The sequence below is a fragment of the Oryctolagus cuniculus genome, chromosome 8 (assembly GCF_964237555.1).
Source record: "Oryctolagus cuniculus chromosome 8, mOryCun1.1, whole genome shotgun sequence".
In the NCBI taxonomy this organism is placed as follows: Eukaryota; Metazoa; Chordata; class Mammalia; order Lagomorpha; family Leporidae; genus Oryctolagus; species Oryctolagus cuniculus.
Genome location: NC_091439.1, coordinates 46,915,257 through 46,942,575, shown reverse-complemented (window position 1 = coordinate 46,942,575; position 27,319 = coordinate 46,915,257). Strand labels below are relative to the sequence as shown.

The following is a 27,319-nucleotide window of genomic DNA, read 5'->3' as shown; positions in this document are numbered from 1 at the left end:
TCTCTCTCCTATCCTCACTCCCAGTTGATGAAAAGAAAACAAAGTTATTGGAGAACATTCCAAAGTTCATTCACCTCCCAGACAGTACTCCTGTCTTTATACATGAACTGATTAAACTACTCTCTTTGGGTAACTTCTACCTTTGTTCACTAGATTCTATTTCATCTTCAATGCAAATCACCAAATCTCTCTTTCATCATCAATGATTCCATTTCTATTGAATCTTTCTCTTCAGAATACAAATATGCTTTAAGTTCTCTTATTATTTAAAAAAGAAACAAAAAACCTCTTGATCCCACATCCCTTTCCAGATACTGTTTTATTTCTTTTCCACTTTACAGTGTTATTCCTCAAGAGTAATCCACATCCAAGGTCTCTCATTATCTTCCCATTCTCTCTGAGACTGTTCTTAACAAGGTCCCAAATAGCCTTCATATTGTAAGGTCAACCTTGAAAAAGTTTTTTAAAATTAGGAAATGATTTTAAATGATTTTAAATGAATCAATTATTCATGGTGCCCTAGCCATTTAACCCGATGGAAACACTGATTTAAAATCTTCAGTAAGATGTTATAGTTTAGCATAAATGAATAGTGTTATGGGCCCAATTGTGCTCCCCAAAATTCATATATTTAAGTTCTAATCCCTGTACCACTGAATGTGACTGTATAAGAGAAAAGGTCCTTAAAAATGGTAATTCAAGTTAAATGAGGTCATTAGAGTGTGCCCTAATCCAACGTGATTTTTACAAAGAGGTGATTGAGACAGACAAGTACTTAAGGAAAAAAGATAAAGGGAGACAGCTGACTTCTACAGTCCATCCAGGGATAGAGTCCGCAGAAGAAACAGCCTGCTCACCTCCACTCCCAGCCTCCAGAACTGTGACAAAATAACTTTGTTAAGCCAGCCATTCTGCAGTATTTTGTTCTGAAAGCCCGAGCAAACTGGTATAAAGGACTATTTAGCAATTTTAAATGATATGTTGTTGGGCCAAACTGCTTACTGTGATTCCGTATTTAAGCCTTTATCCTAGATAGTTCTTTTGGCCCATTAGTGAGAGGAAGTGAGTGAAGTGAGGTGTGGTGAGAGATACAGGGTGAAATATGGGGAGCCTCAGAAAATGCTCTTGTTCTTTCAAATTAAAATTTATCTCCTATAGGCTTATTCATTCTGATCCTTACCAAAACAGCACTTTATGCTATAATTCAATTCCTTCCCCCAAAAATTACATAATGTCTTCATGGAGTTTCTGTGAACACCTCCGGAGCCACTTTATTCGCTTGACATTTTCAAACCATTTTCCCTGAAAGCAACTGAGGCAATTGCTGTCCCAGGTGGTCTGGCACTAAGGAAAAGCTGTACCCGGACTTTTTTTTTTTTTTTGTCGCAAACCCGGAGGGAAAGAAAAGTATAAAACGACGCCCAGTGTCTAACACTACAACTTCTCCTCAACATTGGAAATTCCACTTCACAACGGCAGCAGCTCCACCCTTTCTGTAGTTGCACCTTGAAAAGTACAGCAGGGGAATGAAGGCCCGCGACACAGCAGCGTCCCAGAGCGGCCAGGTGAGGGCAACAAACTCCCGTCAGACCGCGACACGGGCCCTGCTAATTAGCGCTAACGTCCTTTCCTTTTTCTAATCTCGTGCTTTCGAAATCATTTGGTGACGGTGCAGTACTGTCAATACACCAAAGAGAGTAGAGCAAAACCACAGGAAAACAAAAGAGCCGCCGGAAACGCCGGCCCTTCGGGAGCAGCAATTCGAGCAGGAGGGGAAAAGAAAAAAAAAAAAAAAAAACTACTTCTGTATAAATGAACCTACTAAAAGGCTAAGAAGAGAACCGTTTCGGTAACAAAGTGACTTCTACCATAACTATTCTACACAAGAAACCACACAACTATCATCCTTTTCAGTCAGCAGGCAACCAAGAGCGTTAAGATCTCGCCGTCCCGCGATAACTTCACGGCGCTCACCTTATGCGCATGCGCCTGAAGTCGGCGCTCGGAAACTGGCTCAGACAATGACGACGGTAAGGGCAGAAAGAAGCCGAGAGAAGGGAGGGGCCACCAGGAAGGTGGTGGCCAATGGGAATGGTGGAGCCGAGGCGGACTGGGAGGGGTGGAGCGGAAGGGGAGGGCGTTGGGTCCCGCTCTTCCTTTCGCGTCCCCAGGAATACGTCATCAGCTCTATAAGAGGGCGTGAGCGCAACAACGCGGCCTTTTGCAGCCGGGAGCGGACGCGGTGGGTGCAAGTCAGCGTTTGTCTTGTGCGCTAAAATGATAGTTGGGACGGAACTTTTTCGCTTAATCAAAATGCAGGAATTCCAAGAGTCTCGTTATAGTGGTAGGTCAGGATCATTTTTGAAAACTTTGAGGCAGGCGAGCCCGAGCGGACTGAGGCGCACGTTAGATGGCGGGGTGACCACGTGGAGCCCTGGAGTCTGAGCCCCAGCCAGCGCGGGCCGGGCGCCCTCGGAGATAGATTCGGCGCACCTGTTGACTGCGTGAAGGGCTGTTAGCTGCTCTGTCGGCGAGTCTAGTCTCGCTACGAATTAGTTCCAGAGCCCTCTGAGACCCGTCGCAGCGAGACCTAGCTGGTGAGTACCATCTCTGGTAGAAGTTGTGCTTGGTAATCGGCTCCGGACTGTGGATCTCCATGTGTCTTTGGGACCTGTCAGCCGTGGCAGTCTCCCTTCCTAGCCATGGAAGAGCATATTCTTGTTTATTGGCAAAGCTGTCACCATTTAATTGGTATCAGATTCTGACTTGCACAAGTAACATTCTTAAATGAAGAGATTTGGAAGGGTGCCTTGTTATTGGGTACACTTTTCTAAACTTGTTCAAAATCTTTCTAGGAACTTGAACTAGATTGTTCGATGGGTGATGAAGAACGTTAAAAAAGGTACGTTTCCACATACCCACATTTTTACCTTAATCGGACTCTTGCCTCTGAGATACCAGCAATAGCCTCTGAATAGAAATTGGGATTAGCTGCTAAGGTGTCAGGACAGTGAGGGAAGGATGGAGACCTGAGTTTTACATTACTGGTTTTCTTTTGCAGATGCCAAGAAGTCCAAAGAGATAAAGGTGAATAATGGCAGCGTCCTGCAGTGGATCACCAAACTTATTGCTGGACAGAATGAGTGTTTAGAATGGTTTTTTTTTTTTTTTTTTTTTAGAAACTGGTACTGTGTTTTCAGTGTAGCACCTCAATTTGAAGGTGCTTCTTTGATGCAATGAAATAAAATGCTTAATTTTTGTAGGTAATCAGTGTTGCTTGACTGAATTGTAGGTGGGAAAGAAATTTAAAAATAGTGATAGGTACCTTCTGCTTGTGGTTTAGCAGAGGTTATTACAGCACTAGGAAAAAAGTAATGTATGTAAAACTACCAAGTTACCCCCAAGAGAGCAGTTTTCCTGTGCCAGGCAAAAGATACTGCGACCACACAAGGTAGAAAGTAATACTTTATTACACAAATAGAAAACTTGGACTTAAAGATCCAAGTCATACTTGAGACCAACATGGTTATAATAAAGGCATGTTTTATGAACGTTGTGACAGCTCAGGATTGAGTGAATTGCAGGTTGCCTGTTTGCTGCCCTTTGTTTGGTGTGCAAATCCCTGATCTATTTAGAATTTCCACAGAAGTGTATGTCACACCATGACTAGTTAGAAGGGCAGACAGAAACTTAAGGTGAAAGTAATGGTTTCACCTATATTGCACATTCCCCAAGCCCTTGGTATAAGTGCACTGTACACAAATGTAGCTTTAATCAAACTCCTGGTTTTTTAAAAAAAATGTTACTCCTGCACACAGCATCTTAAGTCTATAAAGTAGTACCCACAGGTTTGTGTGTTAATACAAAAACGGAAGGACAGGATTCGATTAAGAAAATGGAAACCTTAATGGTGTCCAGCCATTTAAGGGGGTTATTTACAACTGCACTGCTTTGTATATTAACCTCTTATTAAGCTACTTGGGTGTTTGGGGAAGGATCTCTTAACAGCAATAATTTACCCATTGGCATTATATAAGAATGTCCTGTTTCCCAGGCAGCTATTCAAATAGAAAGCTAGGTGGCTTAACCATGGAGGGGAAAACCTACACCATGAACACTAGGACAACTATTCCCCAGTGGTATGCCCTGCAACTCGGCCTGTTAACTGTAAGAAAGCCAGGGCTTTAGGCTTAGCATTTTGTAATTTCTGAGTTACACAGCAACTTAATGTGCCTGCCAAGTTTTATTACTGGTTTGTGCATTTATACTAGTTAACAGGATTTCTGTGGGGTTAGTCTTGGGAAACATCCTACATAGGTAAATTACCAAAAAGTTACACTAGGTGGTGCCATTGCACCATAACTACATGACACTTGGGGAAGTTAGTAATTACTGGAAGTCAAATGGTTCATCAAAGTGATCAGAGTAGATATGTTAGTATTTTTGATGGGTTGTAAATCTAACTGGCATCTCATGTTAAATCCTAGATTTTACATTGACTTAGGGCAATTTTTCATATGGTTTCCATCATGCTTGGAATTTATTGTGACAGGCAAATGTCCTTGTGGCTTAATGGTCCTATTCAGCCTGTAAGTTTAAAATGGAATTTGATTTCCTCACTTAATAAGCTATAGAGATGATGCCATGAAGTGTGAAGATTCCTGGTCACTTTCGAAAATATCAATACACATAGTGATACTTGTTGGAAGTTGTGTCATGAAAGAACTAAAAAATGGGTTAATATACCATGTTGCTTCAGTGTCAAGGAATTCTCAATCCAAATAAACATAAAACAGCCTTACTGTAAATTCAATATAAAAACAGTCTGGGAACTGTTTAAGAAGGCTTAGATGAAAATTAAGAATTTAGTCTCAGGTGGAATTTGGTTAAGAAACAATGCTAATGGATAATCAGTGTTACACTGAAGTATGCATGATCAAAAACTTCACAAATTCTGAAGCCACAAAAGGTGTACCAGTTTCATCAATAGCAGAAAGCAGAAACAATTTCAGTCCCCAGTAGTTGTCAACTTGGCACATTAGTATTGGAGACTAGAAGTTCCACATCAGTCTATGCACTATGTCCTGTTGAGGTTTTCTACAACTTAAAGTTTGGCGACACTTTTTATCCAAGGGACAAAGGATGAGACTCTGGTGTAAACTCCAGGAGAATCCTTGACTCCACAGCCATACCCCCAGGAGGTCACCCCATATACCACCCAGCTCCCCCCAGACCTTTCACACACGAGTGGTCCTCCGCTGTCTCCTTGGCAGCTGTCCACACGTTGGTGTTCATGGAGGTTTCCAGCACACAGCATTCTTCCTGTGAACTGGCCTTTATATCGTTCTTCACAAAATCTCTTGGGAAGTAAGGGGACGGCTGCTTGCTGTAGTGTTCTTGAATAGGCTCGTCCTACTCAAACCAAATATCTGAGTTAGTCAAGGAGATTCCAGCTACAGATCATAACACTTAACAGTGGTCTTTCGGTAGTCTTGAAAATAAAATCCTTCTTTGTAACAACAGTGTAGTTTTAAAATTGGCAACAACCCTAAGTGGCATAGAATGTTGGTCTTTTTGAATGTTGACACTACTCCACTGTTAAATTTATGTCCCAGTAGTGAATTCCTTGGCTTTTTAAAAAATGTAAGCTAAAGAAAACATCTGTGCTGGCTTTAATATTTCAATTCTGCATATTAAAGTTAGAATGTACTCATGCTGGTTTTGCATTAGCACATCCATTCCTCTAAGATCTTTGACTTCACTGAGTATGAGAATTGTAAATAATTATGAATAAGCACTGAAGTGGCGATTGCTGCCCTAAATATTCTATAAGAAAATAAAACATACATTGCGCAAAACAGTCAGATTTTACCACCTGAAAAGTGTACTCAATTTGCTGGTAAGCCACTCATTCCTTGTTCAATGACAAAACTGTATAATTGATATGTCCTCCTTTCCTTGGCTATCGAGTCCAATAACAATAAGGAAAGTATAAAATTCACTTCCTTGTTCATCTAGAAATTCAGATTTGATACAGAAAAGTGAATGCACATTTAATCAGTTCTATTAGACCGGCATTCCTGGAGACTTCACAGTTTGCCATCAAGCCATATACCCTGCCTGCCCAAATCATTCAGGAAATGTTTCTTTAAAAACAAACAAAAATCACAGTTTATCTCTGTATAGATCTCCAATGTTTTCTTAGTGTTCTACACATATTCTACATTTTGCTATAATGAAATAGCTTGAGCCTAGAGTCCAACAGGGTGAAATAAATACAGGTACAGTCACTAAGTAAGCTCCTGTGGTAATTACTACCTGTAAAAATATACTTATTTGATGCTTTTCAGAAACACAATTACCATTGTACTTTCTTAGTGGAGAGCAATCAGCTTTTCACTTCCCATTTAATAGTCATTTTTTTTTTTTTTTATTTGAACACCTCCAAGTGAGACCTTGGGCCATTGTTTCAAGGCCCGTCACAAGCATTAGCTCATAAACACTGATGTATCACCTAGGACAATGTAAAAAGCTGCATTCATCTTTGAGCATAAGGTAAACATCACTCTTGGCTGGGGACTGCAAGGTATGGGAAGGGAGGATAAAAGGGAAACTTCTGTTTCTCTTCAACTTCAGCCTCAGCAGCTCTACTTTTACGTGCTCTATACTTAGGAATCCTTCATACAATCCGTTTGAGTAAAGACTTCATGGCAGAGAAACAGACTAAACACCAGAACCTTTTGGAGTAGACACTGCCAGGCCTAGTTTTTGGGATAAGGTCTTCAAATCTCCCTCCAGCATCTTGCTTAAGCTTGTCATAGTTGGTCTCTCTCTCTTTCTTGGTAACTAAAATTAATAGGGGATTGTTCACCCCTAAGCTCCACAGGCAACTCAGTTCCTCAGTTTGTGCTGAAGTTCTAGTTGGAACCAACAGTACACCCGCCCCCCCCCCCAATGTTATGAGCCCATATTACATGTGTGCATTTCACACTTGGCAGAATGTCCAAATAATTAAACCTGTACCCATTTTCAGAAGTTATCTATTGCATTTGTGTGGATAATACTAGACAAAGGTGTCTAGCTTCCCTCATTTGCTCTTTTGTTGCTATTACCTGTGTCTCCCCATCCTGTTATGTAACAATTGGAGGCTGTTTTCTGTGGCCTCTCTCTCCAGAATGGCAAACAGGCTGGCAAAACGTGGCTACTGAATCTGACACATTGCTCTTGTGATCCTTGTAATTGAACCAGGGCAATGTCATAGTCACTGCTATGTGGTTGGTACTCCTTGTGAATCACGATCTGCTGAACTCCAATTTCTTCTTCAAACTCTTCTGGTACCAGAGTATGATAATCCCCGATCCGAACAGCATAGTTCCTGGTGCTGTTCCCATACCTGAGAGGCAGAGAGAGCCAGTGAGAGGTGTGTTTTGGAAATTGGTGACTGTCAGGAAAGTAAATGAAGATAAAATTTTCCAAGCCTTTCTTCCAAATCAGTAGCCCCTTTTGCAAATTTAACATTTCCATTTCTCTGACCCACCACTCCCAGTCTTCTACTCGAAATTCATTGTGACCATACTTCATCTTCATTTCACTGTAACCCATGTTACCAGCCAACTATTTTCTGAGAAGAAACAAATGTTGAGTAAGTGGAAAAAGGGGGATAATTATTAAAACTGTCATTTCATTTTTTAAAACTTTTATTTAATGAATATAAATTTCCAAAGCACAGCTTATGGAGTATAATGGCTTCCCCCCCATAACTTCCCTCCCACCCACAACCCTCCCCTTTCCCGCTCCCTCTCCCCTTCCATTCACATCAAGATTCATTTTCAATTCTCTTTATATACAGAAGATCAGTTTAGCATATATGAAGTAAAGATTTCAACAGTTTGCACCCACATAGAAACACAAAGTGAAAAATACTCTTTGAGTACTAGTTATAGCATTAAATCACAATGTACAGCACATTTAGGACAGAGATCCTACATGAGTAAGTGCACAGTGACTCCTGTTGTTGATTTAACAAATTGACACTCTTGTTAATGGCATCAGTAATCACCCTAGGCTCTTGTCATGAGTTGCCAAGGCTATGGAAGCCCCCTGAGTTCACCGACTGATCATAATTAGGCAAGGTCGTAGTCAGAATGGAAGTTCTCCCTTAAGAGAAAGGTACCTCCTTCTTTGATGACCTGTTCTTTCCACTGGGATCTCACTCGCGGAGATCTTTCATTTAGGTCATTTTTTTTTTTTTTTCCAGAGTGTCTTGGCTTTCCATGTCTGAAATACTCTCACAGGCTTTTCAGCCGGATCCACGTGCCTTAAGGGCTGATTCTGAGGCCAGAGTGTAAAATTGTCATTTCAAACTATTAATATTTTTCGTTTTTGATTTTCTCAACTTTCCCAGTTAGTTGCCCATGAAGCTCCATAAGGGCAGAAACCATGTCTGATCTTGTGTCACTCAGAGCACTTCTTTGTAGATACACCCATTTACCCCCCTTCTTGTGAACTGAATGCAAACTCAAATCATATTTTCAAGTCAACATATAGTCAATGTATTCTTTCCCCTCTTTTAAATCCATATTTGGATGTCACTTTAAGGAAGCCTACTCTGATACCTTCATATTGAAAATTTCAACCCACTTTTTTGTCCTCCCATCCCCAGCACTACCAATATTCTTAATCTCTACATTTCCTTTTTTATGAACTTATGATTTTCTAACAAATCGCTATTTGTTGTATTTATTGTTCTGTCTCCCTCTGCTTGAATGAAAGGTATCCTAGGTCAGAGATCTTACCTGTGGTTTTTGCTAAGGAATCTTTAAAGAGAATAATGATGACTTTCTTAACAGGAAGGCAGTACGTATTTGTTGACTTATTGAATGAATGCATGTCTAGTGTGTATTTTTCTATGACAACCTATATTGTTTTAAACACAATATTTACTACCTGATAGCTTTCAGACTCTTTTTCACTCCTTCATTGTCATGCCCCTAGACATTGTCAAATGTTCCTGGTGACACATCATGGGGTATTCAAAATTTCCCCATCTGAGAACAACTGAGCTAGAAGATGTAACTCAGCCCATGTCGTGGTTACTGCCTTATTCTTGTGGAAAATTATAGCATCTTGTTCATGTCTTGCCCCTGTACCACTACTTAAAACATTCTGTAATTTCCTAAACTTTTCCCTTTTAGTTCCCTGATTTATATTTTACTCTTCTGCAATAAATGTATTCTCCACCTCATCTTGGCCACATACCCCCAACATGACACCTACACCTATGTTCATCATATACTACACAGTTCTGAAATTTTGATAGCAAGCATCTCATACTTGGCCTATCACATTTTATCTTACAGTATTTATTGATTTACTTATTTGGAAGGCAGAGTGATCAGAGGAAGGAACGCGGAGAACAGAGAGAGTTCTTCCATCTGCTGGTTCACTCTCCAAATGACTGCAATAGCCAGGCCTGGGCCAAGCTGAAGCCACTAGCACAGAACTCCATCTTGGTCTCCCCACATAGGTGGCAGGGACCCAAGTACTTAGGCTGTCTTCTGCTGCCTTTCAGGGCACATTAGCAGGAAGCTGGATGAGAAGTGGGGCATGTGGAACTCAAACCAGCACTCCAATGTGGGATGCCACAGTCACAAATGGTGGCATAAGCCATTGCACCATGGCACCCACCCCTGTTAGAGCTATACATACCTTCAACCTCACTGGACTTAAAAATCTTTGGTCCCCCTAGTTTCTGTTTGTGTCTTTGTTTTTTAAATTTCAATCTCACTGTGCTTATGACCTCCTTTCATATCTGGTTTGGAGTCCACCATCCATTACCACAATCACTTATTTTTTGTAAAAGCTTTCAAGCCTTCTTTTCCTTTTGCATACCAAAACTCCAACCTGTTTTGTTAACTCCCCACCTGATTTGTGTTGGCATCTGACTGTTGAAGGGAAGCAGCATACATTTAACAAACCTCACCTTAGTTTTCTGACCAAAAATTGAGTCTTCCACTATTGTAAGGCCTATGTTTGAATGTATGTTTAGAGAAGTTAGTGTTCAAAGGCTCAGAATCTTCTACTGACTGCCTATTTAAAATATATCTTCCCACTTACTCCAATAATATTACTGGAGGGGATATGAACTGCCTGAACATTCTAATAGCCCTAAGTATACCTTAAGCTTACATCACATCCTAAAAATGTAAAAAGTAATACTGGCAGCCTCGGAGAATAATCAAGTATTTAAATAATTCACTTTCATTTCCATGCACTAATATTATTAGCATATTATAAAAATTTAGAGTGACCTATTAATATTCAGATATTTCTTTATAATATTGCAAAAATGCACTTAATATAAAATCACTAAGACATTTAGATTTTGTAAAGACAATATATTTAGTATTCTTTTTTCATAGTGAGGATTAGCTGGGTGTATGTTATCCTTTTAGCACATTTTAAGTGCTCCAATATCCTTGTAGCTAGTGGCTACTATATTCAAGCTACTATATTCAAGCAGCCCCAGATAATTTCTTAAATCCCATTCCAACAATTCAGCAACACTTTCACAAAAAAATGTATTGCAATTATTCTTGTAACAGAGCTTTAATGAATGTATGTTACGGACTTTTAAAATTATTTATGAATTTATTTATTTGAAAGAGCAGTAGCAGATGGGAAAGGGTATTTTCCATCCACTGATTCACTCCCAAGATTGCATTAACAGCCAGAAAACTCCATTTGGGTCTCCCACATGAGTGCTGGGGCACAAGCACTTGGACCATCTGCTGCCGCCTTCACAGGCACAGTAACAGGAAGCTGTCTTGGAAGCGGGACAACAAGGACTCAAACTAGCATCTTACTGTTGGAAGCCCACATTGCAAGCATCAGCTTAACCCACTGGCCCATAATGTTGAACTGTAAATGACTTATTTTTTAAAACATGCATGTCCTCATACATACTTGCACTCCTATACTCTAATCTCCAACTTACTGAACTCAAACACGTACCTTCTTACCAATTCCCATATTATAACAAAGCTATCAGAGAAGTTTCTATTTCATAAAAAAAATCCCAATAAAGGTAAAAACCTGCTCGTTTAATGCTAGCTGTTGGTCTTCCAGGGTCACCTCTCCTAGTGGGAGCTATCCTTAGGGATAACACTTTGAATGAATTCACAATTCATGGACTAGAAAAAAACACTTATTATGGTTCAAGAAAACATATACAGACAGGATAGGCATTTGGCCCAGCAGATAAGGTACCACTTGGAACACCCACATCCCATATTGGAATGAGTCCTAGCTTTCCTCCTGCCTGATTCCAGCTTCCTGTTAATGCACATCCTGGAAAGCAGGGATGATGGCTCATGTGCTTGGGTCCTCGCCACCTATGTGAAAGACGTAGACTAAGTTCCAGGCTCACAACTTCAGCCTGAACCAGCCCTGACAGTTGCAAAAATACAGAAAGTGAACCACAGGGTGGGAGAGCTCTCTGTTTCTCCTTTCCTCCTTCTCTGTCTCTCCCATCTCTCTCCTCTCACTTCTCTATCTCTCTCTCTCTCTCTCGCCCTCTCTCCCCGTTCCTCCACTCCTCCCTTCTTCTTACCTCCCTCTCAAGTAAATTCTCAAAGGAATTCTCTTTTTGATTGTATTTTAAGGTCTTTCTAGTTGAACTCTTGTTATTTTTAATATATTTTATTATATTCAAAAAATGGCTCAAATATTTCAGCTTTTGGCTGACACATAATTCAGTTGTTTGCTTTACTGATTTCAACTCCCCCTCATATAAAAATTGGATGAAATCCCCAAACTTGAGTAAGAAAGGACTGAGACACAGCAGTTTAGTAAAATCCAATATCCTAGTTCCTCTGATAGTCTAGGGTTAAAGTAAACAAAAGTAAAAAAGTTAATAGAATTTAAAATAGAATAATTAATTTAGGCCAAAGGTCATATTCTTTGTGTTTGTACTCTACATGGATTCATCTCTATGAGAAAACAATATTTTATGTCAGCATGTTCACATCTGCTATGACTATAATCTGTTATTCTCTGTTGTCTGGATGAAACTCAAAAAGTAGTTGATCAAAGTTGCTTGTATAAATGGTTCCAAGTGCTTAGGGAGAAGAACCTCAGAACACTGCACTACCTCTTACATATATAGGGTATACTCAGCAAATGGTTTTAGTGTGATTTATTGGTACCGTGTTTGTCACCAAAGACCACATTCTTAAGAATTCTATTTTACCATGTACTATGTTATAATAGAACATAATGTTAAGCATCTGACACACTGTGCTCATAAAAAGTAGGTCTCATTACCTCTGTGGCTGATCTTTTAATTACAAAGGTCTAGAGGTTTCTAATTTTCAGAGCAATAATATCTAACAATTTCCTGCCAATGTGGAATTTCTAGGCAAGAAACCAAAAAGATAAAATCAGGTAAAGTTATATTCTTGGGCAAATCAAAGCTGAAGTAGAATTTCAAAAATAAGAGAGCCCTTGTTTCAGATATATTCATTCTTTCAAAATTATATTTGTTTTCAGAGTAAACAATTAAAAGGAATTAGTCAAATGTGAAAATATTTTTATCAATTATATTGCTGCACTACTACAGACACAAGGTTATTTCATGATACTTAATACTTGTGATTTAGAAACAAGCAATATATATTGTGTAAGAGCCACAGCACAGCTACAACAAAACTTAATCTATCCAAGTTTCTACTTCAAATGCCAATAGGGTACTGCAATCCAAAATCTGTATTGCATTAACACTAGGAAAAATGAGAAAAATTAGATAGATCTTTAAGTAATGATTCATCAAGTACTTGAGTTACTTGACATGGAAGTGTTTTAGACTATGAGGGAACAAGTACTGGATTACTACAGGTCTGCCAATCTTCTAGTAATGTACCATTAAAGAGAGTATCCTATATGAAATGAATAGAGTTGAAGCTGCTGGATCTGCAATACTGACATTTTGATATCATCCATACACTATCATTCTCATTGGAGAATTATATAAAATTGTGACTATCCTATGAAGGTAAAAGAAACATAACAAATGCTCACTCCATAAAATAATAGGTTGCGAAAATAATATGCCTGGCCGGCGCTGTGGCTCACTTGGCCAATCCTCCGCCTGCGGCGCCAAGCATCCTGGGTTCTAGTCCCGGTTGGGGCACCAGATTCTGTCCCGGTTGCTCCTCTTCCAGTCCAGCTCTCTGCTGTGGCCCGGGAGTGCAGTGGAGGATGGCCCAAGTGCTTGGGCCCTGCATCCCATAGCAGACCAGGAGAAGCACCTGGCTCCTGGCTTCAGATCAGCGCAGCGCAACAGCTGTAGTGGCCATTTGGGGGGATGAACCACCGGAAAAAAGGAAGACCTTTCTCTCTGTCTCTCGCTCTCACACTGTCTAACTCTGCCTGTAAAAAAAAAAAAAAAAAAAAAAAAAAAAAAAAAAAAAAAAAAGAAAGAAAAGAAAGAAAGAAAAAGAAAAAAAAATTTATGACTTATTGTCAGAAATGGCTACTCCAAAGCGTAATTCTATATCATCACTGTAGGAATTAGGTAATAAAGAAGACCTGAGTGAACAGGAAACGTTTATTTATACGGAAATTATTGGTTAACAAAGAGTAGAAATATAAAAAGAAAAAAGGAGTAGGAGACTACTTTCAAAATATGGAATCCCGGTCCTGTGTCACTAGGCCTTAAATTGGGCTAAAATATCTCACATCCCCTCCAAGAACTAAAAGGACAGTAACTTCTGAAAGCCTGACTAAACTGTTTTTATACTACAGTTCTATTTTGCAAACTTCAGTATTTCTGGTGATTAAAGGAGGGCTGTTTTAAACCAAAATTCCTGAACATAGGAAAACAAAAATTGAGCTTTTTCTAATCATGAGTAACTGTATCTGTGCCTTTTAATAAACTTACTGCCATAAAGATGTGAGTTGTAGGCTCCTTAAGTACCCCAAATAGGGAGTCTGTATGATCTGGCAAAGGTTATAGACCAAGTCAGATGAACCATAACACACTTGCAAAGTAGTTTTCCTCCTACTCAACACTGAAAGAATCTTGCATTAAAGCCAAAGATATCAAAATGCTGTATTTCATAATTTGCTCCTTTTCTCTTTAATCAACTATTTTTTATCTTATACTAGGAAAAAAATTCCAAATGACATGTGGAAACAATTATCTATTAACCTAGGTTAAAAATACCACCATCCTCTTAAAAGTGCAGCATTCTTAAAAACATCCCCCATCTGGCAATTGAGCCCCAACTTTCATCATGCAACATTCATTTAGGAGTATCTACTATGTACCAAGTGATATAGCAGACACTTGGCATATAAACACAAATGAGAAATGAGTTATTAGACTTTAAGTAGTAATCTAGAAGGAACAGGCCAAGGGAGGAAAAATAGCATGTAAACAAACACATTCAACATGTACCAAAAAAAATGTCTTTCCAGAAAAATAGACCAGTTTTAAAACTCAAGGGCAATTTTTGTAGCTATCTTCCTACTTTAATACTTTAAACCTTGAACATTTAAGACTGTAACAGATTATAACAATCAAAAATTTAGCTGCTACTCAAAAGATAAGGAGTCTTCCACAACAACAAAACAAACAACCCACTTAAGAGATGGGCCAAGGACTTCAATATAGACATTTTTCAAAAGAGGAAATCCAAATGGCCAACAGGCGCATGAAAAAATGTTCAGGATCACTAGCAATCAGGGAAATGCAAATCAAAACCACAATGAGGTTTCACCTCACCCCGGTGAGAATGGCTCACATATAGAAATCTACCAACAATAGATGCTGGCAAGGATGTGGGGAAAAAGGGACATTAACCCACTGTTGGTGGGAATGCAAGATGGTAAAGCCACTATGGAAGTCAGTCTGGAGATTCCTCAGAAACTTGAATATAACCCTACCATACAACCCAGCCATCCCATGCATTGGAATTTACCCAAAGGAAATTTAACTGGCAAACAAAAAAGCTGTCTGTACCTTAATGTTTATTGCAGCTCAATTCACAATAGCTAAGACCTGGAATCAACCTAAATGCCCATCAGCAGTAGACTGGATAAAGAAATTATGGGATATGTACTCTATAGAATACTATACAGCATTAAAAACAATGAAATCCGGTCATTTGCAACAAAGTGGAGGAATCTGGAAAACATCATGCTGAGTGAAATAAGCCAGTCCCAAAGGGACAAATATCATATGTTCTCCCTGATCAGTGACAACTAACTGAGCACCAAAAAGGAAACCTGTTGAAGTGAAATGGACACTATGAGAAATGGTGACTTGATCAGCCCTTGCCCTGACTATTGATGAACAACTTAATACTTTATCCCTCTTAGTATTTTTTTGTTCTGTTTAAAACTATTGCTTGAACTCTGTAATTAACACACAATTATTCTTAATTGTTGAAACTTAACTGAAAAGTGATCCCTGTTAAATATAAGAGTGGGAATAAGAGAGGGAAGAGATGTACAATTTGGGACATACTCAATTGGACTTGCCCCAAACGGTAGAGTTAGAGTTAGAAATGTGCCAGGGGATTCCAATTCAATCCTATCAAGGTGGCATGTACCAGTGCCATCTCACTAGTCCAAGTGATCAATTTCTGTTCACAATTCATCATAATGATAGGACTAAGAGTCAAAAGGATGACATAAACAAGACTAGTGTCTGCAAATAACTAACTGATAGAATAAAAAAGGGAGAGAACGATCCAACATGGGAAGCGGGATGCACAGCAGACTCATAGAATGACAGATGTCCTAAACAGCACTCTGGCCTCAGAATCTTCCCTTAAGGCATGCGGATCTGGCTGAAAAGCCCATGAGAGTATTTCAGGCATGGAAAGCCAAGACACGCTGGCAAAAAAAAAAAAAAAAAAAAAAAAAAAAAGCAACAACAAAACCTAAATGAAAGATCTCTGCGAGTGAGATCCCAGATCCCAGTAGAAAGAACAGGTCATCAAAGAAGGAGGTACCTTTCGCTGAAGGGAGGAGAGAACTTCCACTTACTTCCACTTTGACTATGACCTTGTCTAAATATGATCAGATTCGGCAAATTCAAAAGGCCTCCATAGCCTTGGCAACTCATGACAAGAGCCTAGGGTGATTACTGACACCATAAACAAGAGTGTCAATTTGTTAAGTCAACAACAGGAATCACTGTGCACTTACTCCTCATGTAGGATCTCTGTCCTTAATGTGCTGTACATTGTGATTTAATGCTATAACTAGTACTCAAATAGTATTTTTCACTTTGTGTTTCTGTGTGGGTGCAAACTGTTTAAAGCTTTATTAATATATGCCAAATTGATCTTCTGTATATAAAGAGAATTGAAAATGAATCTTGATGTGAATGGAAGGGGAGATGGAGCAGGAGAGGGGAGGGTTGCAGGTGGGAGGGAAGTTATGGGGGGGAAAAGCCATTGTAATCCATAAGCTGTACTTTGGGAATTTATATTCATTAAATAAAAGTTTTTAAAAAAGCAAAAAAAAAAAGTAGTCTTGAATAACAGGAGGATAATTTAAATATATTGAATTATTTTGCTTAAACTTCGGCCCCAAAATAGGCTTCTTCAGGTTCTCTGTAGTTTTCTACATTATTCATTTCTAGCAATAACTGAAAAAAAAAATAATTTCCTTACTTTTGCTAAAAGATTCTTCAGTGCCCTCCTTTGAACCCCAACATAATAATAGCCAATGTTGAGTCTTATAGTTTATAAAATACTTTCACATACTTTGCATGTCATTGTTTCTCACTGTGGATCATTAGTACCTTCAGTTTACGGATGAGTAAGCTGAGGCTCCAAGTGAAGTGGTTAAATAATTTTTGCAAAGTTAAACTATAACCCTACTGTCCAGATCTAAGTCTCCTTCTGTTTTATCATACCAACTTCTAATGATTTCTACCATAGTGCCTCTACCTCTTTCCCTCCTTTACTTTTCCACGTTCTCTTATTATTAATAGGGAAGTCTTGTTAGTGGTCTTCCTCCAGTGTAAATGTATAAAATTAGGGTCCTTCCTCACAGTCTTTCTACTTACCATAGTGGGTCTTAATCACATGATAACACAAAGCAATTTGAGTCACTAGAGACTAAAGACTGCAAGTACATATACAAAAGTTTTTCAGATAGTTTTAAGCTCGTTCATAGTCCTATAGATTAATTTTTTTGCCTGACCACAAAAGAGCCATCCCATACATCTCTAAATTATAATCTCCTAAAAATCTTCTTTGATCATATATTAAGGCACAAAAACCTTCAATGCCTAGTGAAGGAAACAAATTAATAACCTTGGCATTGTGGACCCATGTTGTTTCTCACCTCTAAGTTGACTACACAAATCTCAAATCTGACATTCTAGGTAAGAACTGCTATTCTTCAAGTATGGTTTATGCTTTCTAACCACTATACTCTAAAGGGTAGATAGATACTGGGGCCGGCACTGTGGCACAGCAGGTAAAGCTGCTGGCTGCAGTGCCAGCATCCCATATGCGTGCCAGTTCGAGTACCAGCTGCTCTACTTCTGATCCAGCACTCCGGTATGGCCTGGCAAAGCAGTAGAAGATGGCCTCTGCACTGGCACGGGAGACCTGGAGGAAGCTCCTGGCTCCTGGTTTTGGATCCTGGTTTGGCCTTTGTGGCCATCTGGGGACTGAACCAGCAAATGAAAGACTTCTCTCTCTCTCTCTCTCCCCCTCTACCTCTCCCCTTCTCCTTCCTACTCTCTCTCTCTTTCTGTTTCTGCTTCTTCCTCTGCCTCTCTGTAACTCTGCCTTTCAAATAAATAAATAAATAAATCTTAAAATAAAATAAAGAGTAGAAAGTATCTACCACCAGGCTCTACCTCTACAGGGATCACTTCTTTCTGCTTAAAATCCATAACAGAACTCTTTTCCTCCAACATACACCCCATTCCATCTTTGAACTGTCCTAGTGTTTAACAAGAAATTATTTTTAAAAAAGCAAGAAGTATAACAAATTACCTTAGCTCCTTTTAATATCTATAGAATTCAAAGCAACATGCAATAAATATAATTTTTTTTTGACAGGCAGAGTTAGACAGTGAGAGAGAGAGAGAGACAGAGAGAAAGGTCTTCCTTTTTTCCGGTGGTTCAGCCCCCAAATGGCCACTACGGTCAGCGTGCTGCGCCGATCCGAAGCCAGGAGCCAGGTGCTTCCTCCTGGTCTCCCATGTGGGTGCAGGGCCCAAAAACCTAGGCCTTCCTCCACTGCACTCCCAGGCCACAGCAGAGAGCTGGACAGGAAGAAGAGCAACCAGGACAGGATCCGGCGCCCCAACCGAACTAGAACCCGGGGTACCGGCGCTACAGGCGGAGGATTAGCCAAGTGAGCCACGGCGCCGGCCTAACAAGTATAATTTAGTATCAATTCCATTATATTCTTCTTCATCAACATTCTTCAAACATCAAGGCCATACACTGTTCTTCCACTAAGCCAGTGGGTCTTAACTTCTGGGACATATAAGAATCTCTGGAGAGGGTTTATAAAAATTAAGACTCCTAACTCTCAGCTGCAGAGATTCAGCAAATGTGGAATGCTGCTTCAAGAACCTGAATTTCTGACCATCTAAGTGACTCTATTATTACGGTGAAAATCCCGCACTTTAAAAATGGTGCCCCATGGGGCTGGTGCTGTGGCATAGCAGGTAAAGCCACTGCCTGCAGTGCCGGCATCTGATATGTGCACTGGTTTGAGACCCAGCTGCTTCACTTCAATCCAGCTCTCTACCATGGTCTGAGAAAGCAGTAGAAGATGGCCCAAGTGCTTGGGCTCCTGCCACCTATATGTGAGACTTGGATGGAGTTCCAGGCTCCCGCCTATGGGCCTGGTCCCACCCTAACTGTTGTGGCCATTTGGGAAGAAAAGCAGCGGATGGAAGATTCCACCCCACACCGTGTGTGTGTGTGTGTGTGTGTGTGTGTGTGTATCTGTGTGTCTCCCTCTCTGAAAATGCTTTAAATAAATATGTATATAAATAAATAAAAATATTTTTTAAAATGGCACCCTACACTTGTTTTGGTCATATGAGCAATATCAATGTCTCCCTCCTAGGGGCTCCTAAAGCTCTACTGTAAACTCTATGAGAGCAAGGCTCTTGTCTTGTTCTCCACTTTATCTCTACTGCATGGCATATGCTCGGGAATATTAGGGGCTGGATAATTATTAAGATAATAGTTGAATATAATAGCATAACACAGGAATGTGTTAAACTCACTGTAATAAAGGCAAACTGTCAAATTCAGTTATATCCCATAAATTGCAAATGTTATATAAAATGTAGATTTTAATCCTCTGCAGCACTTTACACATGGAAGATTACTACACACTTATATATTTAAATAGAAGAGTAGAAGAAAAAAGATTGGAGAAACAAGAATGTAAGAGAATTTGGCATATGACATACTTAACATAAATCAATGGATAAGGAATGGAATATATTCAAGTTAAAATGTTGGGGAAATTATTCATAAAGAAAAGCATAGCATAAGATCCCTTCCTCACACTCATAGTATACTCAAAAATCAACATTAGAAGCCCCAGAAAAGAAAAATATAAATGTTTAGGAAAAAGATAAGAGTATATCTGAAAGATTTTTAAAGTAAGACGTTTCTGGCTTTTATAAAACTAAAGGAAAAGATGACACATTTAAATATATATTAAAAACATTTCCTTAAAACAAAGACTATAAACAAGTGAAAGAACATGGCCCAGACAAGGAAAAGATATCTGTAACACATAACAACAAAGACTGTGCACAGAACATGTCCAAAAAATTTAAAAACACCTACAAAAGCATAAATAATCCAACAGAAAAATAGGCAAAGGATATGAATACAGAATTCATGAGACATTAATCAAAGAAGCATAATTAAAAAGAAACCCAAAACTTTTAAGACAAGAATTAAAAACCTTAATAGTATCAAATTTAGGTAGAGATGTAAGGAAACAAGAACTTACACATTGATATGATCTAAACTGATAAATTACTTTAGAGGGCAATTTGGAAAGGCCTAGTAAAAACTGAAGGGAGTCCCAGCAAAATGCTCTGAAATGTACATACTCCATGATACTTGTGCAAGGATATATACCACAATATTTTTTAATAGTAAAAGAATATAGATCACCTTTATTCATCAGTAGAGGAATAAACTGGTGTAGTTTTATAGTAGGAGTTAGAATTCATATGGCAGTTAAAGAGTGAACAGTCTTCAAAAATGGATTGAAAATACACAATGAAGCAAGTCTAATACCATGTGATATCACATAAGGAAAGATATAAATCAGATTTTGCTAGGAAGAATGTTTCAACAATATAGTATAAATTTTAAAACATTATTATGACACTTTTAAGCATAAAAAATAAAATGGTACAATGAGATTATTTGTACTCATCATTTTACTTCCATAATGACCAGTATTTAGTCAGAGACTGTTATACATTTTAAAACACATACCCAAATTAATGCTAAGTCAATGGTTATTAACCACAGTGCACATACTGGACAAGGAGAAAAGAGAGTCAGGTTCTATTGCAGGCTCTGCTACCATGCTTTCTGTGGCTCCTGTACTGATTTTCTCTGCATGGGTTCCCTCTGAACAGAGAAAACTTCACAATGGACTGATAAAGTATTTGGGACAAGAGGGGATGATCAGGACTGCTTTGATTTGAATCAAATATGAATATGATTTGGCTCCCAAACTCATGTAGATGTTTAAACTCCAAAATTTATAATAAGCTAACGATACTGAAAGGATAGAAACTTAAATTATTGTTAAGGAAGGTAGTTCTTGGGGCCAGTGCTGTGGCACAGTGAGTTAAAGCCCTGGACTCCAGCCCCGACATCCCTTATGGGTGCCCCTTTGAGTTGCAGCTGCTCCACTTCTGATCCAGTTCCCTGCTAGTGTGCCTGGGAAAGCAGTGGAAGATGGCCCAAGTCCTTGGTCCCCTGCACCCATGTGGGAGACCCAGAGGAGGCTCCTGGCTCCTGGCTCCGGATCGGCTCAGCTCCTGCTGTTGCAGCCATTTGGGGAGTGAACCAGTGGATTGAAGACCTCTCTCTCTCTCTCTCTCTGTCTCTCTCTGTCTCTACCTCTCTCTGTAACTGTCTACTGTCTTTCAAATAAATAAAATAAATCCCTAAAAAAAATAAGGTAGTTCTCAAGACAGAGTTGTTTATAAAAGCCTAGACCACTCTGCTTCCTGATTACGGTGTGACCCTTCCTCCTCGCACATGCAGAAAATCCACCACTGCCACCCCATCTTAGACATGAACTGCTGAAACTGAACTGTTATAAGCCTTTTCTCTTCATAAAGTTAGATTTCTCAGGTATTCTACTGCAGTTACAGTCAGTTAATACAATGATAAAAATAGATGCAACCTGACTTTGCTGAAAGTACAAATAGAGAAATCTTAAAGACACAAAAGACAAAGACAAAAACTTTAAAAACACATACACACATCACTTCAACTACACTCCCTATTTCTTAGAATTCCTAAATAAATCATGTTACATTTCTTCTACCTCTGCAGCAATATGTGTGCACCTACAATATTTTCCTGAAGGAATAACTGATATAGTTGCTTCCCTTCTAAAAATCCATCCTCCCCTCCAGAGTCTACTTAACCACTAGGGTAGCAAATCACTTCCTATGAGCTCTCTTTGCTTCGACGTCATCTCCCTTATATTCACAGTGCTGTAGGCAGACACGAAAGGTTTAGAGCCTGGTTCTGACACCCCAGTGCTGTGGAGCAGGAAAAGACTATAAGAACTGGAAGAGAAACCAAACTGAGTTGTGTGGCAAGGTGGACACATACCTCTTGAAACAGTGAGCTGCTGTGAGGACCCAGCAGCTACTTAAGAGTGTAGCCCCACAAAGGAGCCGGCCATCTCCATGTGATGACTTCAGTCTGAGGGAAACTTGCCAAGGCCAGCCACCCCTAAGAAAAAAGTGAGCCGCACATTCATACGAGGCAAAAAAAAAAAAAAAAAAAAAAAAAAAAAAAAAAAAAAAAGCACTAGTCAAAGCAATAACTAATGATTTGTATGATTTGCAGTAAGGGGAAAAGAAGGCTTTAAGAATGATGGCCCTACAGCTCAGAAGACCACCTATCAGCTTACAGGCATTTGTATGCATCTCACTTATTTTCAACAAACAGGTTGGTAATTTTCCCTCATATTTCATAACTTGAAGTGTAATTTTTCTCCTCTTCCCTGCCTAAGCGGTCTGAAGTACTTAACAAAGTGCTGCCTTTCCATTAATAAATTCAAAAGCAAAAAAAAAGTCCTTAAAATGAGTCCAATTGGAAACAAATATATTTTCAATTAAATGAATCTTTGTAGTTATACATTTTAAGGTTTCCTGTTAAAATTTGTTGCTTCTGCCACATAACTTCAGCAATACATATGTCACACACATCAGGGAACCAGTGGTTTATATAAAGTAAATGTAGGTCCAAGAACAATGAAATTCTCAGTGAAATCAGTAATTTAGACAATAAAAAGAGCAAAACATATTCTTTACATACTGGAAATTCCTCAGTTTGTAACACCATATATATATATAAGTAATTGTGTAATATGGAAACCTCCTTTGAAGACCACCTTACCTTAAAGAATTTTTCCCACCAATGATCCTCTTCTGCCGGCGATGCAGTAATCTTAAACCACAAACAGATGAAAGGGACTCTGAAGCAGAAATAGGTCATTAATTAAACCATCAAATTGCTGTAGAGGGGTAAAAACCTAAGTGATATACTCCCCTCATGCTTCTTACTCTAATTTTAAGTGCCAACTGTCTGCAAATAATAAATAATTATTCTCATAATAAAAATTAAAAGTTTTCCCCTTTCACCAAATGACAGTGATTTGCAAGCAGTAGAGAAACCTTATGAGGTTTTCTGTCACTCCTCTCTGAGAGGTTTCATGTATGGCTGAATAGTTTCACCCTATTCAGTACACCTGGTAGACATCTGTATCACCTGATATTGCCTGGAGAGGCTATTTGGAATTTAGGATTATTAAATAAAAAAAGAGAACTACATTGGCAGTAATGTTCAAAATTATTATTAAAAATGTAATACAGAGGAGCAAAGCATATTCCTAGGATTAAATCCTAATGTGAATTTACATGTACTCTTACAGTGTTGTAACATACAAGAAAGGGTTTGCCAAGCCAATTCATGTGGCAAACTGTATTTGAGGGTAAATAAACCAAGTTCCCAAGACAAGAGTCTTCTGCCAAGAACTATAAAAGAGACAGGTTAAATTAAAAATGTATGAGAAAGTGGTGCGCAAAAGAGGAGTGACTATAAAGAAGGCATAACATTTTTCAAACAATTTTACAGAGTAGGAGAATCTATTTGAGGCAACTTTGTTCCTTTGGCTAAACAGAGGTATATAAAGCTTAGATATGCTCTGTATTTCATCCTTTAGGGAAAGATAGGAATAGTGCAAAGAATATGAAAACCTAGTCAGCACTAATATTTTCCCATAATAACTAGGTAGAAGGGAGATCAATAGAGAATCAGTAGTAGTTTCTTGATGGAGAAAAATGTTCAACAATGTGTACCAAGAAGATTCATTTGCCAAATGATCTCAGAGGGATTCCATCAAGCTTTAACCTTCATATCTTAGGATACAACTCCTTTTAGATGACACTGCAAATTATAAGATATTAGAAGAACACAAGTTTCCAATAATGCTTCAAGTCAAGTTGATATATATATGATGCCAAGAAAAGGAATGATGTAATACTGAGCAAGCAAAACTTAAAGTTGATATCATTATAGAGCAAAGCACTAGAATGTAAGAAAGTAAAATCTACTTAAAGCCATGCATTGTTAAAAGAACAAAAAGCAAAATGAAGTTCATTTATAAAAGGATCCCATCAGATGACCAATCACCACTGGCTTGAGTACAAATGACCTTACAGAAGTCACCAGATCCTCAGAAGCAACATAAAGGCAACTATTTAATAAGTCAAATTCTGTAAGGTGGCTAGTCTGAAGTGAAAATTTTTTAGGTGATAAATGGCAGCATTTCTGTAACCATGGAAAAATATCAAAATAATGAATACTTCAACTCTGTAAAGGCATAAAACCAAATGTATAGAAAATGAAAAACACAAATCCTTGCTATCTCATATTTTAGAGTAGGTTTATAGAAAAGTGTATGAAACTATTTCACAGCTATTGAGTCTTTATGATGTTCAACTGCTTAAGAATCTGACATAATTCAAGGAATCAGTTATGTTCAAGTTGTAATAAGAATTTAATAAATTAAGTTGTGATCAATATACATATTTAGAGAAAACAGGCTTATCAAGTCCCTCCCATACACACACAAATACACATACACATATGATGAATAGAACATAAAGCAAAACATAAAGAGTTATAAGTGTTCCTTCCACATTTAAAAGTCTGTCAAGCCATGAAGAATCATATTAACAACATCTACTTCACTTATTACATTGCTTTAGCAATCATTAAAAGGTGTTTAAAAAGCGTAATGTTCAAATACAGATGCACCTGATTTTAAGAAAATCCAATATATTAAAACTATGAAATTTCAATGCAGACAGAGCTGATTATTCTTTCTATAAATAATGACAAATTTATCCAACATAGCTAATTCTGAATCCCACTTGTTCATTTAAATAATTTGTTTCATAATTTAATGTTTGGGGCTGGCATTGTGGCATAGCAAGTAAGGCCTCTGCCTGCAGTGCCAGCATCCCATATAGGCACTGTTCATGTCCTGGCTGCTCCATTTCTGATCTAGCTCTCTATTATGGCCTGAGAAAGCAGTAGAACATGGCCCAAATGCTGGGACCCCTGTACCTGCATGGAAGGCCTGAAGGAAGCTCCTGGTTCCTGGCTTCCGATTGCCCCCATTCCAGCCATTGTGGCCATTTGGGGAGTGAAACAGAGGATGGAAGACCTCTCTCTCTCTGCCTCTGCCTCTCTGTGACTCCACCTTTCAATTACATAAATAAATAAGTCTTAAAAAAATTTAATGTACCCAGAGCCTTCAAAAGCTATTTTAAGAACAAAACATCTATTTATTGTACTGTACTAGAAGGTTATTTATCATTTTCCTTATATGTTTAAATTCCAAAGAATAAAATCTATAAAAGATGGCTTTTCTTTTTGAAATTCATTTTAAAATTATCCTTGTTGTTTAAAACATTAGTAAGCTTGAAGAAAGGGGTCATTTATATACTGTTGTTGAGAATGTAAATTAGTGCAACCACTGTGGAAAACAGCATGGCAACTTCTTCAAAAACTAGAATTAGATTGCTTATGATCCAGCAATCTTACTATTGGGTATATACCCAAGAAACATGAACACATTGTATCAAACAAATACCTGCCCCACCATGTTTATAGCAGCACTATTCACAATAGCCAAAATTTGGCATCAACCAAAATGGCTATCATCAGATGAATGGATAAAGAAAATGTGGTATATATACACAATGGAATATTATTCAGCTATAAAAAGGAATGAAATTCTATCATCAATTTTGATGTACCTGGAGGACATCATGTTGAATAAAATAATCTGGACATAGAAACACAATTACTGTGTGTTCTCCCTTATATGTGGGAATTAAAATTTATTTTTTTTTTATTTTTTATTTTTTGACAAGCAGAGTGGACAGTGAGAGAGAGAGACAGAGAGAAAGGTCTTCCTTTTGCCGTTGGTTCACCCTCCAATGGCCGCCGCGGCCAGCACACCACGCTGATCCGATGGCAGGAGCCAGGTACTTATCCTGGTCTCCCATGGGGTGCAGGGCCCAAGGACTGCACTCCCTGGCCACAGCAGAGAGCTGGCCTGGAAGAGGGGCAACCGGGACAGACTCCGGCTTCCCAACCGGGACTAGAACCCGGTGTACCGGCGCTGCAAGGTGGAGGATTAGCCTAGTGAGCCGCGGCGCCGGCCTGTGGGAATTAAAATTTAAACAGAAAAAATAAAAAAATGAAAAAAACAAAAGATGAAAGAAATACCTGTGTGTATCAGTATTGCTGAAAATAATAGTTTTGTAAAACTTTTATACCTTTGTCCAACTAATGATTAAGAATGTTATACTACTATAATTTTAATGATCTGTGAATATTTTAATATTTATTGTATATAAACTGTGAAAAAGTTTATAGAAATTGAATTAAAATATTTTCCTTTTGATGAAAAAAGAATATTAGTAAGAGTAAAGAAGTATCTTTTTTAATCCATCTCTATATGTTCATTTCTTTCTGAAACACAAAGGACTTCAACAAATGTGATAGTTTTATTATCGAGAAACAAGAAATGATGAAGAATTGCCTGAGAAAGTAAAAAGGAAAGCAGTAGGGTAGGCGTTTGGTGCAGCAGTTAAGATGCCACTTGGGACACCCATATCCCATGTCAGGGTGACTGCATTCCTGTCCCATTTCTGCTGCCATTACTGGCTTCCTGGTAGTGCATACCCTGGGAGGCAGCAGGTGACTGCTCAAGTATCTGTGTTGCTGCCACCTCTGGATAGACTGAATTGAGTTCCTGGTTCCTGGTTTTGGCCTGGCCCAGCACCATTCTGCTGTGGGGTGTTTGGAGAGTGAAGCAACAAGTGGAAGAAGTTTTATCTTTCAAACGATTTTTTAAGATTTTTTTTTTAATTTAGGATGAAAATCCCAGAGATTAGAAAGTATTGTAAACCTAGTCTTACCCCTGCATCTTGCTCTCTCTTTAAGCCTCACCTACACAGGGACTGGCAAACACTTGTACAAAGAACAAGTGCTATATGCCGTCTGTTGCTTGGGACTTCTGTTATCAAAGCACAGCTGTAGTAACAAAGTGGAAGTTAGTAGTCTCTGAATCACTTAGGAACCCAGAAGATGACTTACTTTTATCACCATTACTTGATGCTTTCTTGCCAAAATAATCACAAATAACTCCGGCATCTTCACTGTGGCGGCAATTGTGTTTTCCAATATCTTGTTTGATACAGTCGGCAAGTGACCTCTCACTTCCTGTGCACTTTACATTATCCACGTGGATGGGTCCTTTTCCTTCCCCAAAATAAGCCATGGTCCTGGCCCTGGCAGGTCCCCTAGAAACACAACATTCTTAAGGATATGCAGAATCAAGCATTCATACAGATAAATCACAACATAGACTCACAACTGATTTTCTTCCTTAATTTATACATAGAAAAATTAGCATCCATATGTCCTCGAGACCATTTATTTCATAGTTGCAAAAAAAAAAAAGA

The 27,319-nt window shown here is 38.6% G+C and overlaps 1 protein-coding gene, 1 long non-coding RNA gene and 1 other non-coding gene across 4 annotated transcripts in view; 2 read left to right on the top strand and 1 right to left on the bottom strand.

Moving 5' to 3' along the window:
- The first annotated feature begins 2,174 nt into the window (after positions 1-2,174).
- LOC103350713 (uncharacterized) lies at positions 2,175-3,267 on the top strand. The gene is made up of 3 exons (XR_518624.4): positions 2,175-2,597; positions 2,856-2,902; positions 3,062-3,267. It is a non-coding gene; the product is annotated as an uncharacterized lncRNA (long non-coding RNA).
- Positions 2,653-2,783, top strand: LOC127483342 (small nucleolar RNA SNORA24). Its single transcript, XR_007909537.1, has one exon. It is a non-coding gene; the product is annotated as a small nucleolar RNA SNORA24 (small nucleolar RNA).
- A 180-nt stretch (positions 3,268-3,447) lies between the features above and the next one.
- Positions 3,448-27,319, bottom strand: part of PRSS12 (serine protease 12) — a 71,991-nt gene continuing 48,119 nt past the window's right edge. The window contains exons 9-13 of one of the 2 annotated variants that reach the window (XM_051820054.2): positions 26,952-27,157; positions 22,674-22,752; positions 21,882-22,004; positions 7,113-7,393; positions 3,448-5,412 (exon numbers count right to left, since the gene is read on the bottom strand). In XM_051820054.2, the coding sequence (XP_051676014.2) occupies positions 5,105-5,412; positions 7,113-7,393; positions 21,882-22,004; positions 22,674-22,752; positions 26,952-27,157 (997 nt within the window). In that variant the 3' untranslated portion in view covers positions 3,448-5,104. The remainder of the gene's footprint in view (positions 5,413-7,112; positions 7,394-21,881; positions 22,005-22,673; positions 22,753-26,951; positions 27,158-27,319) is intronic. The other variant, XM_051820055.2, reaches the window with a different exon arrangement.